The sequence below is a fragment of the Neoarius graeffei genome, chromosome 14, assembly GCF_027579695.1.
Source record: "Neoarius graeffei isolate fNeoGra1 chromosome 14, fNeoGra1.pri, whole genome shotgun sequence".
NCBI classification, from domain to species: Eukaryota; Metazoa; Chordata; class Actinopteri; order Siluriformes; family Ariidae; genus Neoarius; species Neoarius graeffei.
Genome location: NC_083582.1, coordinates 36,640,757 through 36,654,108, shown reverse-complemented (window position 1 = coordinate 36,654,108; position 13,352 = coordinate 36,640,757). Strand labels below are relative to the sequence as shown.

Sequence of the window (13,352 nt, the reverse complement as noted above, 5' to 3'; positions counted from 1 at the left end):
GTTAGTGTTGCTGGTCTTGGTGCTGTGGCTTGTTGTCACCGACAACGCCAACAGATACTGGCAAGAGCGTATAGATGAGGCGAGGCGCATAAGGCTTCAGAAATTCTCGTAATTCTTCTTCTTCCGGGTTTACGGTGTTTACAGATCCCAGCGTGCTTGCGGGGCGTGTGTGGGCATGTGAGGACACTCCTCCTCACCAATCAGTGCACAGGGGAGTGTCTGCTCACGCCCCTAGCCCCACTCGGCTCGGTTTGGCTCGCTTCAGCCCCACTCCAAAACCGTGCGAGTTTTGGGTGCTAAGCAGGGCTGAAGCGAGCTGAGTCGTGCTGCTCTGAGATAGTCGAAACGCGAGCCGTGTCGGGCTGAAGTGAGCTGAAGCGAGCTGAAAAAGGGTAGTGGAAAAGGGCCAAAGTGACCTTGGAGGCCTTACAGTACTGGACCGTGAATAACGAGGCTCGAAATCTGGTGATAATTTACTCAATTCACAACAGACCTGGCAATGTTGTATACCAAAATGCTTAGAATTCCACTACAGAACTTTTTCTAAATACAACATGGGAGCTATTCGTAACAGTTTCAGAAATCCTAGTACATTCAGCATAAAGCAACATTTTTCATTTTCAGTTGAATTAGCGCTTAGTAAATCTGTAGAGTATGGGTAATCACGACTAATAGAAATTTCAGCAGGTCTCTAGAGGAGACGAGGACTGAGATTAGAGAAGAATTTTTACTGAACTGGGTGCCAGTTTCTATTTGAACTGATTTTTCGGATTCCTTTCCTGATTTCCTCTTCATACATCTCATCCAAAAAACCACAAAACACCGGTGAAGCATCTCTCTTCTGTTTTGCACCAACGATCAGAGCTCTTTATATACCTGTCATAGCTGTAAATCTTTTCTGCTCAATTGTCGATTATAAAGGTATAGAAATAAGCTTTGTTTCTCCTCTTCTTCTTGTCTTTAATCTGCTTTTTTTCTCTACTTTTCTCCTTCTTTTTTCCCTCAATTTTCCCCAATTCTTCTCTTCTTCCTCTTCCTTTTTCTTCTCCCTCTTCTTCTCACTCTTCTGCTTCTTGTTCTTCTCCTTATTCTTGGTGCTATTCATAGTCTTCTCCTGCACCACCTCCTCCTCCTTCTTCTTCTCCTCCTTGTTCTGTTTTTTCTTCTTCTTCTTCTTGCGCTAGTTTCTCTCCTTTTTGTTCTTCATTTTCTATTTGTTGTTGTTCCTCTTCTTCTTCTTCTGTTTTATTTCATGTTTTTCTCCTTGTTCTTCTATTTTTTCTTTGTTCTTCTTTTTATTACTCTCGTTGTTTACATTGTTGTTCTTCTTCTTCCTCTTCTTCTTCTTCTTGGTTTTTCTCTTCTCCTCCTTTTCCTGCTCCTTTGTCTTGTTCTTCTCCTTCTCCTCCCTTGTTCCTCTTGTACTCTTTGGGCTTCTTCTTCTTCTTATTATTATTATTATTATTATTATTATTAAATACTCATCTATATTTATTGTGCTTGTGTGTTTAAGAGTGGTCTGACTCCTCTTCACCTGGTGGCCCAGGAGGACAAAGTGAATGTAGCTGAAGTGTTGGTTAACCATGGTGCCAATGTGGACCCCGACACCAAGGTACACTGCAGCACTTTTCCACTGACATAGCAAGTGCAGCTCTCTGACCTCTACACTGTAGCGCTAATGTGAAATACACTACATGCTTCATAGCAACACACACACACACACAGAGTCTAGCCAGTGCCATCACACCTTACTGTAGGGCGTATAAACAAGGAAAGGCTGAAGGTCATTGGGTGCATCTGTAATGATGGAGAAAGCTGATCGATCCTCCACACAGCGCAGAGTACACACCAACTCCGAACGGTCTACACGGCAGGACACAGCCTCACGGAAACGAAATCAGAGTGAGGAAGAAAAGGAAACCTCCGTCACACAGCACTGAAGACAAGAGAAGAAGAAGTGAGTGAGAGCAGAGTAGCCTCGGAGTGATGGAAAATGCTGGAATACATGTTGTCTGCTAATCAGAAGGGCACCTTATGTAGTATGTACCAGGGTTAAAACCCAGCTGCAGACGTGCCAGTGACCGTCGTCATGATTATCTCCTTATCTTCAGTATCTCCTTCACACTACATACCATATGAACCAGGTGTGTGTCCTCTGGGGACAGTGAGCTGTCTCCGTGAACACAAAGTGGTGCTGCACACGGTATCTTCTGACTCCGAAAGCTACAGCGCGAGACAATACACCCCTCAGAGCCATGCAGTCATGAGCTTCACTTGGGCGAGGAAACGCAGACTGAATCGGCAGTTTATTAGGTACACCTATAATACCTTGGACACAAAAAATATTTAGGATTAAAACTTTACACTTTATAGTCATGCGAAAAATAAGTACTGTACATCCCCTGGAAAGTGTAGACTTTTCTCAACATATTTAAACAAGCAAGCACTTCACGCTTTTGATACAATGGCTCCAGAGAAAGGTGATGAACAAAACAACAAGGAAAATTAGCTCTTTCGATCATTTATTCAAAAAAAACCAAAACATCATCAACAGATGTAATATTCTTCTGGAGAGGAAGTAAGTACACCCTTGGCTTCAGCAGCTAGTATTGCCGCTTTAACAGAAATAACTTCTTGTAGAAGTTTTGCTGGGGCGGCACGGTGGTGTAGTGGTTAGCGCTGTCGCCTCACAGCAAGAAGGTCCGGGTTCGAGCCCCGTGGCCGACGAGGGCCTTTCTGTGCGGAGTTTGTATGTTCTCCCCGTGTCCGCGTGGGTTTCCTCCGGGTGCTCCGGTTTCCCCCACAGTCCAAAGACATGCAGGTTAGGTTAACTGGTGACTCTAAATTGAGCGTAGGTGTGAATGTGAGTGTGAATGGTTGTCTGTGTCTATGTGTCAGCCCTGTGATGACCTGGTGACTTGTCCAGGGTGTACCCCGCCTTTCGCCCGTAGTCAGCTGGGATAGGCTCCAGCTTGCCTGCGACCCTGTAGAACAGGATAAAGCGGCTAGAGATAATGAGATGAGATGAGAAGTGTTGCTTAATTATCCACCAGTCTCTGATATCTGCTTCCTCTTCCATGCAAAATTCCTTCAGTTGGAAGACGTTTGAGGGTTTTCTTGCATGTACTGCCCTTTTCAAATCTCCCCACAACATTTCAGTGGGGTTTAAATCTGGGCTTTGACTCAGCCATTCCATATCTCTCCATTTCTTCTTTTTGAGCCAGTCCTTGGTGGATTTGTTTGTGTGCTTAAGATCATTATCTTGTTGGAAGGTCCACCTCTGGTTCAACTTCAGCTTTTGATCAGATGGCCTCACATCATCTTCAAGCACTCTTTGATATGATTCAGAATTCATAGTTGAACCAGCCCCTGAGGCAGTGAAACAACTCCAAACCAGAACATTTCCATCACCATGCTTCACAGTTGGTATGAGGTTCCATCCATCCATCCATCCATCCATCCATCCATTATGTGTAATTGCTTATTCTGTGCAGGGTCACAGGCAAGCTGGAGCCTGTCCCAGCTGACTATGGGTGAGAGGCGGGGTACACCCTGAACAAGTCGCAAGATCATCGCAGGGCTGACACATAGAGATTCACACCTATGGTCAATTTAGAACTACTGATTAACCTAACCTGAATGTCTTTGGACTGTGGGGGGAAACTGGAGCACCCAGAGGAAACCCATGGGGAGAACATGCAAACTCCGCACAGAAAAGGCCCCCGTCAGCCACTGGGCTCGAACCCAGAATCTTCTTGCTGTGAGGCAACAGTGCTAACCACTACACCACCGTGCCGCCCTGGTATGAGGTTTTTCTCCTGAAAAGCCGTCTTTGGTCTGCGTCACACGTGTACTTTTACTGTAGCCAAACAACTCTACCTTTGATTCGTCTGTCCAGAACACGTTATTCCAAAAGGCCTGGTCTTTGCCCAGGGATAAAACATAAATCAAATATGATAAATAAATGACAAAATGATCTCTGAATGACTGATTAAAATATAGACACCATTCCCACCCACGCATACACATGCACACATTAATACCTCATTTGCATGTTTTGAGGAGGTGCAAGGAAACCAGAGAACCCAGAGGAAACCCATGCAGACACAGGAAAACATGCACAGACAGTAACCTGAGCTCAGGATCAAACTGGAAACCCTGGAGCTGTGAGGTGGCAATGCCACCCGCTGCACCACTCTGTATTTTATGTACATACTGAAAATGAATTTTGTTCATAATACTGGTGTAATAGTAATGAAAGCTATTGCAACACACGCTATCACAGCACCACCATGTCAATCCCACTGCTGCTCTGGAACTGGTTCAATATCCAAAACTAAAAAAATAATTACTGCATTTTGCTGTGAATCCAATTCCGTTACCGAAGAACTACCCTTATACATTAGTGCATGTACGGCATACAGTATGTGCCATTACCACAACAAAGTGGATTAATTTCCTATAAGAGTGTACCCCAAAGTGTTTGATTCCTCTTCCACAACAACAGTTTGCCAATATTTACAAAATTTTATTCAAATTTATTTATTCAGGAATGACATATTTTTATCAGCTTAAAGTGCATATTCTGGACCAATTTCGTGTTGTTGTTTTTATATATGAAAGTATGTCCCTTTACACACTCCTCCAGAAGGGTAATTTTGCACAAGGCCATCTGTCTACAGCAGAAAAAAATAAAATAACAAAACGTGTCTGGAAAAATCCCAAGGGAGTCTGGAGCCAGATTCGTGACGTCACCTGCGGAAGCGCCAGCGAGCTTTGCACGGTTTCAGTGCACAGCCTGTGTAGACCAAGCGCTCCCATTTCTCTCTCATTGTCCGGTCTTTTGGGAAACGATGAGTACTAATCCCATCAAGATTGGTGTTGCTACACCCTCCTACGATACATCTGTTAACCATTTTAATAATTACGCAATAACGTGGGCAGCACGGTGGTGTAGTGGTTAGCGCTGTCGCCTCACAGCAAGAAGGTCCTGGGTTCGAGCCCCGTGGCCGGCGAGGGCCTTTCTGTGTGGAGTTTGCATGTTCTCCCCGTGTCTGCGTGGGTTTCCTCCGGGTGCTCCGGTTTCCCCCACAGTCCAAAGACATGCAAGTTAGGTTAACTGGTGACTCTAAATTGAGCGTAGGTGTGAATGTGAGTGTGAATGGTTGTCTGTGTCTATGTGTCAGCCCTGTGATGACCTGGCGACTTGTCCAGGGTGTACCCCGCCTTTCGCCCGTAGTCAGCTGGGATAGGCTCCAGCTTGCCTGCGACCCTGTAGAAGGATAAAGCGGCTAGAGATAATGAGATGAGATGAGACGCAATAACGTTGAAGAAATTTGCAGAAAAACACCAGGTCGTTTTCTCATAAACAAACCAGCGCTGACGTAGGATTCAGAGGGAGGCGTCCCGCACACGACGTCATGAAAATCAACGTTTCCCGGGAAATCCAAATGCCAAGTTTTTTCAGAGGCGGACCAATTCGCCTCAAATGGCTTGATTTCAACTGAATTTTTCTGGTATTGCGCAAGGTAAAAAAATTGCAGAGAATGCAGAATGTTACAGATATTTGACCAAAGTTTAATAGAAAATAGGAGAATTACATTGATCTTGCTCCAAAATTTACCCGTGATATACACTTTAATGCTACATTTAATATTGTGCAATGTTCCTTTGATCACTTCCGTCATTTCCTCACCAGCACAAGTGTTGCCAGGCAAAACAAACCTCGCCCAGCAGCACTTATTTTATACCTACATGTTGATAATGGTAATATTTCTCAATCATCAGCTGTCACGTTATAGTCCTATGAAAATCCATGACCTTGAGTTTGACATTTCAAAGTCATTCAAGGTCAAAGGTCATAGTGACAAATGAAAGCCCATATGGCACTTCTTGTAAGTTGATAAGGGTAAATATCTGTCTGCCATCAACCGTTTTCAACTTACAGCCCTCTGAAAATCTGTGACCTTGAGTTTGAGCTTTCAAGGTCACTCAAGGTCAAAGATCATGGTGCATAATGAAAGGCCATATAAGAGTTCCTATATGCTCATAATAGTAAACAATTGTCTGTCGGCAACCGTTTTTGAGTTATAATGGAAGATGTTATTTTGACCAAAAGGTTGACCTTTCCAGTGACCTTGATCTTCACCTTGACCCGATTACCCCCAAAATCTCATCTCATTATCTCTAGCCGCTTTATCCTGTTCTACAGGGTCGCAGGCAAGCTGGAGCCTATCCCAGCTGACTACGGGCGAAAGGCGGGGTACACCCTGGACAAGCCGCCAGGTCATCACAGGGCTGACACATAGACACAGACAACCATTCACACTCACATTCACACCTACGGTCAATTTAGAGTCACCAGTTAACCTAACCTGCATGTATGTCTTTGGACTGTGGGGGAAACCGGAGCACCCGGAGGAAACCCATGCGGACACGGGGAGAACATGCAAACTCCGCACAGAAAGGCCCTCGCCGGCCACGGGGCTCGAACCCGGACCTTCTTGCTGTGAGGCGACAGCGCTAACCACTACACCACCGTGCCACCTACCCCCAAAATGTAATCAGGTAATCTATGGACTACTGCCCACCTACGTCAGTATACAGGGTGCAGCGGATTGTGCATGACAGATGTGCAATAGTCAGCAAATGAAATACGTAAAAAGTAATATATCCAATAAATGTAGTCAGAAGCCAAACATATAGAATACGCTGTCTTATGAAAGGTCTGGTACCTGGTAACCTGGTACACATCACAATCAGCAAACGCTGAGTTTAGAAGGACATTTGTGATGATAATAAAAGCTAACATTCACTCGAATGAAATGAACCGTGAAAAGCAGTGCTGTAATGTAGAAGAGGGACACGGTATGAAAAAAATTTATACAAGTGCATCCAGAAATAACTGGATCGCTAAGTGAATGGTGTAATCTTTCATCCCTCGGTTTCTCTTTTTCTCTCGCTCACACTCCCTCTGTCTGCAGATGGGGTATACACCACTGCATGTCGCCTGTCACTATGGCAACATAAAGATGGTGCACTTCCTCCTGAAGAACCAGGCTAAGGTCAACGCTAAAACTAAGGTAACTGCACATTTTGACAAGTTAAAACTGTGATTTTTTTTACATTTGTAATCGATATCATTTGTGACATACAGTGTCCTATTCTGGCTGTGTTTTGTGCAGAATGGATACACTCCTCTGCACCAGGCTGCACAGCAAGGCCACACACACATCATTAACCTCCTGCTGCAGCACGGAGCCTCACCCAATGAGCTTACAGTGGTGAGTGGATAGGGACTCTGCAGCTAATGCTGCATTCATGTGTGAGCAACACTGGGGGGAAAGAAAAGGCACATTTAGTGGGGTCTTTCCAGTGGAAGTGCACTGGAACGGAACCAGAACCAAATGGTACATTTTTACAAAAGCTGTACTACACAACAAGCACTTTATGGTAGCATCGATTCACAATCTATCAAACCCCTACCTTTATAAACGTTATAGCCGTAGTTACATGATGCTTATCATTTTATTTTGCCCTTTCCCGGGTCAGTCATCACGTTATGGGCAATTCTAAATGATTTAGACTGCCTTAAAGGAATACGCCACCCCCAGGTGAAATTGAGTCAGTCCCTGCAGTCCCTAGAGTTGGATGAGTGAGCCAAAGTGTTTTGTAGCCGACCCAGCCATTGTCCTGATCTGGAAACGTCCCGGTTAGCTTTAGCTTAGTCGCTGTAATCCGGCGTGTCCAGCTAGCATTGTCGTTGCAAAAGTGAATCAAATAACTCAAGATTTTTTATAATTATTTCTCATGACCTGTACATTCACATCGAGTACACATATCAATGCAAATTAACACGAAGGGATTTACTAGACCAATTTATATCTGGAACTATTTTCGGCCACAGCACAGGCAAAGCACCGCTGCAGGCGCAAAAACACCACGCAGCACCACAACTTCCGTCAATACACCAGTGTTACCAGGGAAACCAAGGTTTTCAGGTGCTGCGTGGTGTCTTTGCGCCTGCAGCGGTGCTTTGCCTGTGCTGTGGCCGAAAATAGTTCCAGATATAAATTGGTCTAGTAAATCCCTTCGTGTTAATTTGCATTGATATGTGTACTCGATGTGAATGTGCAGGTCATGAGAAATAATTATAAAAAATCTTGAGTTATGGGGGCGTCGTGGCTCAGGTGGATAAGGCGCCATACCATAAATCCGGGGACCCGGGTTCGATTCCAACCCGAGGTCATTTCCCAATCCCTCCCCGTCTCTCTCCCGCTCGTTTCCTGTCTCTACACTGTCCTATCCAATAAAGGTGGAAAAAGCCCCAAAAAATATCTTTAAAAAAAAAAAATCTTGAGTTATTTGATTCACTTTTGCAACGACAATGCTAGCTGGACACGCCGGATTACAGCGACTACGCTAAGCTAAAGCTAACCGGGATGTTTCCAGATCAGGACAATGGCTGGGTCGGCTACAAAACGCTTTGGTTCACTCATCCAACTCTAGGGACTGCAGGGACTGACTCAATTTCACCTGGGGGTGGCGTATTCCTTTAACTTGTCAGCTCAGTGATATTACCAGGGTTTCCGCGGAGTCTTAAAAAGTCTAAAATTTGATAATCCTAATTTAAGGCCTTAAAAAGTCTAAAATACGAGCATATTTTGCATTGTAGGTCTTAAATGTAATTTTGTGAAGTCTTAAATCCTTACGTCCGTTTACCCCATTAGCTTTTTTTTGTTAAATCCGTTGGTGATATTCATAATTAGTCATATAGGCTAGGCCTACTTAGTATCAATAGGCTACGCTGCAAACTACAAATGAGACACAGTGGAATCCGGCGTCTAGCCCGGTTGGCATGGTGATGCACAAGGTATGGTACGCACGCATTTGGACAGTAGAGCCTAAAAGAAGCGAGGGAGATTGTCACGGTTTGTAGCAAAATGGGCAAATGCAAGTTTAACGACTGCTGGCTTGAACGCAATGATTTTGTAGACTGGTTAAAACGTGTACCAAACAATCTGTTTGAGGCGTACTGCACATTGTGTAAAAGAACACTCAAACTCGGCACTCTGGGTGTAAAGGCACCGGAATCGCACGCGAAAGCGGAGAAGCACCAGGCTGCCCATAAAAGTCTGCAACAATCGCATGCCATCACTCAATTTTGTTCACCGTTGTCAGGTCCAAGCACATCTCGAGACGGTGTATCGGCTAACTCCGTGCGAACTGTAACGTTACAACACGCAAACCGTACGGAATCGAATGCCTCATCCTCAAGTGATTTGCGGGATGTCTTTGGCTCCACTGCAACTTAGTTCCTCATTAATGCAAGAGTGCACCCTAGGGATGTAATGAGTTAATGATTGTAATCATACATGTCGACCTTTGGTCAATCAAACCTGTATAACCAACCTCCAAAATCCGTATTTCCCTTATAAAATCCGTATAAGATGCAAATTAAAATAATTTACCTAAAATTTGAATGATAATTAACAATGATATATCCCAGTTACTTTTTATTCAATATTAATAACAATAAACCTTCAGAATGAATACAAAGCTCCAACGTTTGACAAAAACACAAAGTGTCACTCTAATGTTCTGAGTTGTACTCCATGACAGCTTTTTTAGCAGTCTGCACCAATACCTCACGAGGCTGCATGTCACAGCAAGTGTCTGTGTTGATCTTGCCGGAGTGCCCATTCAGAATCTTTTCAGTCGCTATTGAAAGTCGCTCAGGTGGAAATACGCGTTTCAAACAAAATGTTACTTCCCGGTTGGCGGGATTCTCGCAATGCGGTGTGCGCATGATCAAAAGTGGAACGAAGTCTCGCTACCACAAGATAACGCGCGATTTCATAAGACTCTTTACTGGCTGTTTGTGCTGTCTGTGGTGTACAGTACGTTTGTAAATGTTATGCGCTCGTTTATCATCGTGGGAATTGATTATAGCTCTAAATAAATATTGAAGTTTTTTTTAAAGAATCCGTATAACTTTATTTGTACGCCCGTATACTACGTTTATTGAATCAAATCCGTATAAAATACGGACATTCCGTATAGGTTGACATGTATGTGTAATGGTGAATGATAATAAATGTTGTTATTTCGAAAGTAATTCAGGCTCTCCCAATTTTCTTTATTTTTTTTGTGCGGCATAAGTCTTAAATTTAACCTGTTATGGTCTTAAAAAAGGGCTTAAAAAGTCTTAAATTGAACTTGTTCAAGCCTGCAGAAACCCTGATTACTAAAGTATGGAATCCAAGGCAAAATGTACTGAAAGCCATATTTACAAATCATCAACCCCAATTATAGCGATGTCGCTAAAGAGAAATCTCGGTTCCTCATGAAAGATTTTGCATTCAGAGTTCAACATGACCAATTTTTCGATGCTTTTTTAGGATCCAAAGATACCCCATACAGTGTGAAATTTTTATTTAATACCATTATCTTGAGTACTGCAACTAAAAAAAAAAAACCACCGCATTTTGCTGTGAAAGTAATTCCGTTACCGAAGAACTACCCTTATACAGTACATTAGTGCATGTATGGCATACAGTATGCTCCATTACCACAACAAAAGTGGATTAATTTCCTATAAGAGTGTACCCCAAAGTGTTTAATTCCTCTTCCACGACAACGGTTTGCCAATATTTACTAAATTTTATTTAAATTTATTTATTCAGGAATGACATATTTTTATCAGCTTAATGCTACATTTAATATTGTGCAATGTTAGTTTGATCACTTCCGTCATTTCCTCACCAGCACAAGTGTTGCCAGGCAAAACAAACCTCACCCGGCAGCACTTATTCTATACCTACATGTTGATAATGGTAATATTTCTCAATCATCAGCTGTCACGTTAAAGTCCTATGAAAATCCATGACCTTGAGTTTGACACACCAGTGCTCTGCATGGCGGAGCTTCTTTGCTCGCTTTGTGGATCCATGGCGTGGTGTTCATGGCGCGATGTTGCTGACGGTGTCGCGGCGGCGGTGCTGGAGATGTGGGACTTGTTTACGTGCGCCTTTTGGTGGGACTGTGGCTGCTACACCACGGGAATTACATCCTGACCCCTACTTGGTGGACTTTTTACTTTTTATTTATTTTTTATTATTATATATATATATATTTTTTTCTTTCTTTGTCTATAATTGTAAAGCGTCCTTGGGTTTTTTGAAAGGCGCTATATAAATTTAACATTATTATTATTACTTATTATTAGTCTTCAATTAATTAGACATACAAATCCATGTGAATGAGCTGTTGCTATAGAAATGATGGCACATTTTTTATTAATGAGTGCATGAATAGAAGCGTGTGATTTGCCCTGCAGCTGGCACCACTGTTAGAGCAGCTGGTATAGAAAATGAACGAACACCTTCTGACCAGTATTAATTGAGATTTTTGCTTTAAATGATGATATGGAGCCATTTTAAGATAACGGACCGTTGCCTCACCGCACACTAAATCTGTTTCCAGACAAACAGCTCTAAACACTAATTACAGTATAATGATAGCTGCTTCCTGATGTGTGCTGTCCAGTATAATTGGGTTTTGATGCGATGATGCATTTTCATTTGTCCACAGAATGGAAACACAGCTCTGTCCATCGCCAGGCGGCTGGGTTACATCTCAGTAGTGGACACCCTCAAGGTTGTGACAGAGGAGACCCTGACCACCATGGTGAGACTCCATGCCATACACATAGCGTGCTTCTCCTTCCAAATGGCAGAAATGTAGATTCGATATGAAATTATCAGTGGATGAGCAGGATCATGAAGACGAGACTCTTTGGCACTGCTGGTACACAGCACATATTCAAAGCAGTTTACAAGTACAGCAGAATATAGCTCTTGTGTCGACATGGGATTTGAACTCATCGTCTTAAGCGCTGAGCTACTTCCCACTGAACTCCAACTTGAACCCTTGACGATACACAGGAACTGAAAAGAGGCCATGCAGGTGGATTTTAACACTGCTGTTTTTGCAGACGGTGACCGAGAAGCACAAAATAAACGTCCCGGAAACGATGAACGAGGTTCTGGACATGTCTGATGATGAAGGTAAATGAAGGTTTGCCATGCATACCATCCAGTAATGACTCATTATTTGCTTGTCTGCTTTATTTACTTATTTATTAGACTTTATTTTATTTTTGACATTGCTTTAACTCCATTATTTCTATGCCACGTTTACTTTAGATGTTTATATTTGTACACTCACGTGGAGATTCTTTCTAACACTTCATGCTTAAATCACGCAGTTCGTAGAGCCAATGTACCCGAAATGCTCAATGAGGACTATATTTCAGATGTTGAAGAAGGTATTTTTTTTGTTCGTTTTCTGTTTTTTTATTGCTTTTCTTTAGCTTTCTTTAGAGTTTCTTTTTCACTCTTTACTCTAAACTAACTACGTGACTTCACTCGCTTTACCATCCTTCGTTGTTGTGCTTTTCTCCTAGTTTGCAGTGGACAAGTGCAGAGTGCATTCGTACTTAATATTACATGCTTGTTTATATTGCTTTTCTGCTGCGCACATTACATTTCACTGCTGTATTGGATAGCTGTTCTGTAAACACTGAGTCAGTAGGCGTGAGTGTTTTGTTAGAGGTATATAAAGCCAGGCTTTTCAGGAGAGCAGTCCTGCTCCTGTTATTTAACACCAGGTGAACTGGGCAGTCGCGCTTCCTTTGCTATTTGTAGTATAATCGTAGAACGTTTCCAGAGTGTTCTGTTTTAATAAATAATGATATTTACATATGGGTGGACGAATCGGTAGTTGGGGCAATGCAGATTTCGTATCTAGCTAATACATGTTTAAACCCCTGCTGCATGCTACAGGTCCTAGGAAAGAAACTGGAACTACACATATTTTTATAGTTACAGTGTCTTTAAAGCTAGAATGCACGTAGCCAGTGGAGTGCTGTATCTGTCCGACTGGAAAACATTTGTGGGCTGTCTTTGGGCTTTTCTTACGACGTTCAGGGGCAGTAAGTCAGTTTTTGTCACTGGCCAGAAGGGGTAGTTGGGTTAGAAATCTACTGGCCCTTCAATCTGTCTACACTCACAGAAAATAAAGTACATTATTGTACCTTCAGGGGTACAACGGCTTGTCACAGGGGCAGTACCCACTAACGTATTTATTTGTACCCTTTATATCCTGCTTTGGAACATACATGTACCTTTTTGGCCATAAAAAGGTACACATAGTTACCTTGAGGTCCAATAATAAGCTCTAAGGGGTACATTAGTGTAGACTGTGCCATGGGGGACAGAAATGGACTCCTACTGTACCCCTATTTCTGACAGTGTAGCGCGAGATCAGGGACAGACCAAAGACGGGTCAGA

The 13,352-nt window shown here is 43.0% G+C and overlaps 1 protein-coding gene across 8 annotated transcripts in view; it reads left to right on the top strand.

The window, feature by feature from the left end:
- ank3b (ankyrin 3b) overlaps window positions 1-13,352 on the top strand; it is a 391,042-nt gene that overhangs the window by 316,600 nt on the left and 61,090 nt on the right. For 6 of the 8 annotated variants that reach the window (XM_060939582.1, XM_060939580.1, XM_060939581.1 and 3 more), the window contains 6 exons: window positions 1,514-1,612; window positions 6,984-7,082; window positions 7,185-7,283; window positions 11,593-11,688; window positions 11,996-12,068; window positions 12,269-12,328. In XM_060939582.1, coding sequence (XP_060795565.1) covers window positions 1,514-1,612; window positions 6,984-7,082; window positions 7,185-7,283; window positions 11,593-11,688; window positions 11,996-12,068; window positions 12,269-12,328 — 526 coding nt within the window. The remainder of the gene's footprint in view (window positions 1-1,513; window positions 1,613-6,983; window positions 7,083-7,184; window positions 7,284-11,592; window positions 11,689-11,995; window positions 12,069-12,268; window positions 12,329-13,352) is intronic. The other 2 variants (XM_060939585.1, XM_060939584.1) reach the window with 1 other exon arrangement.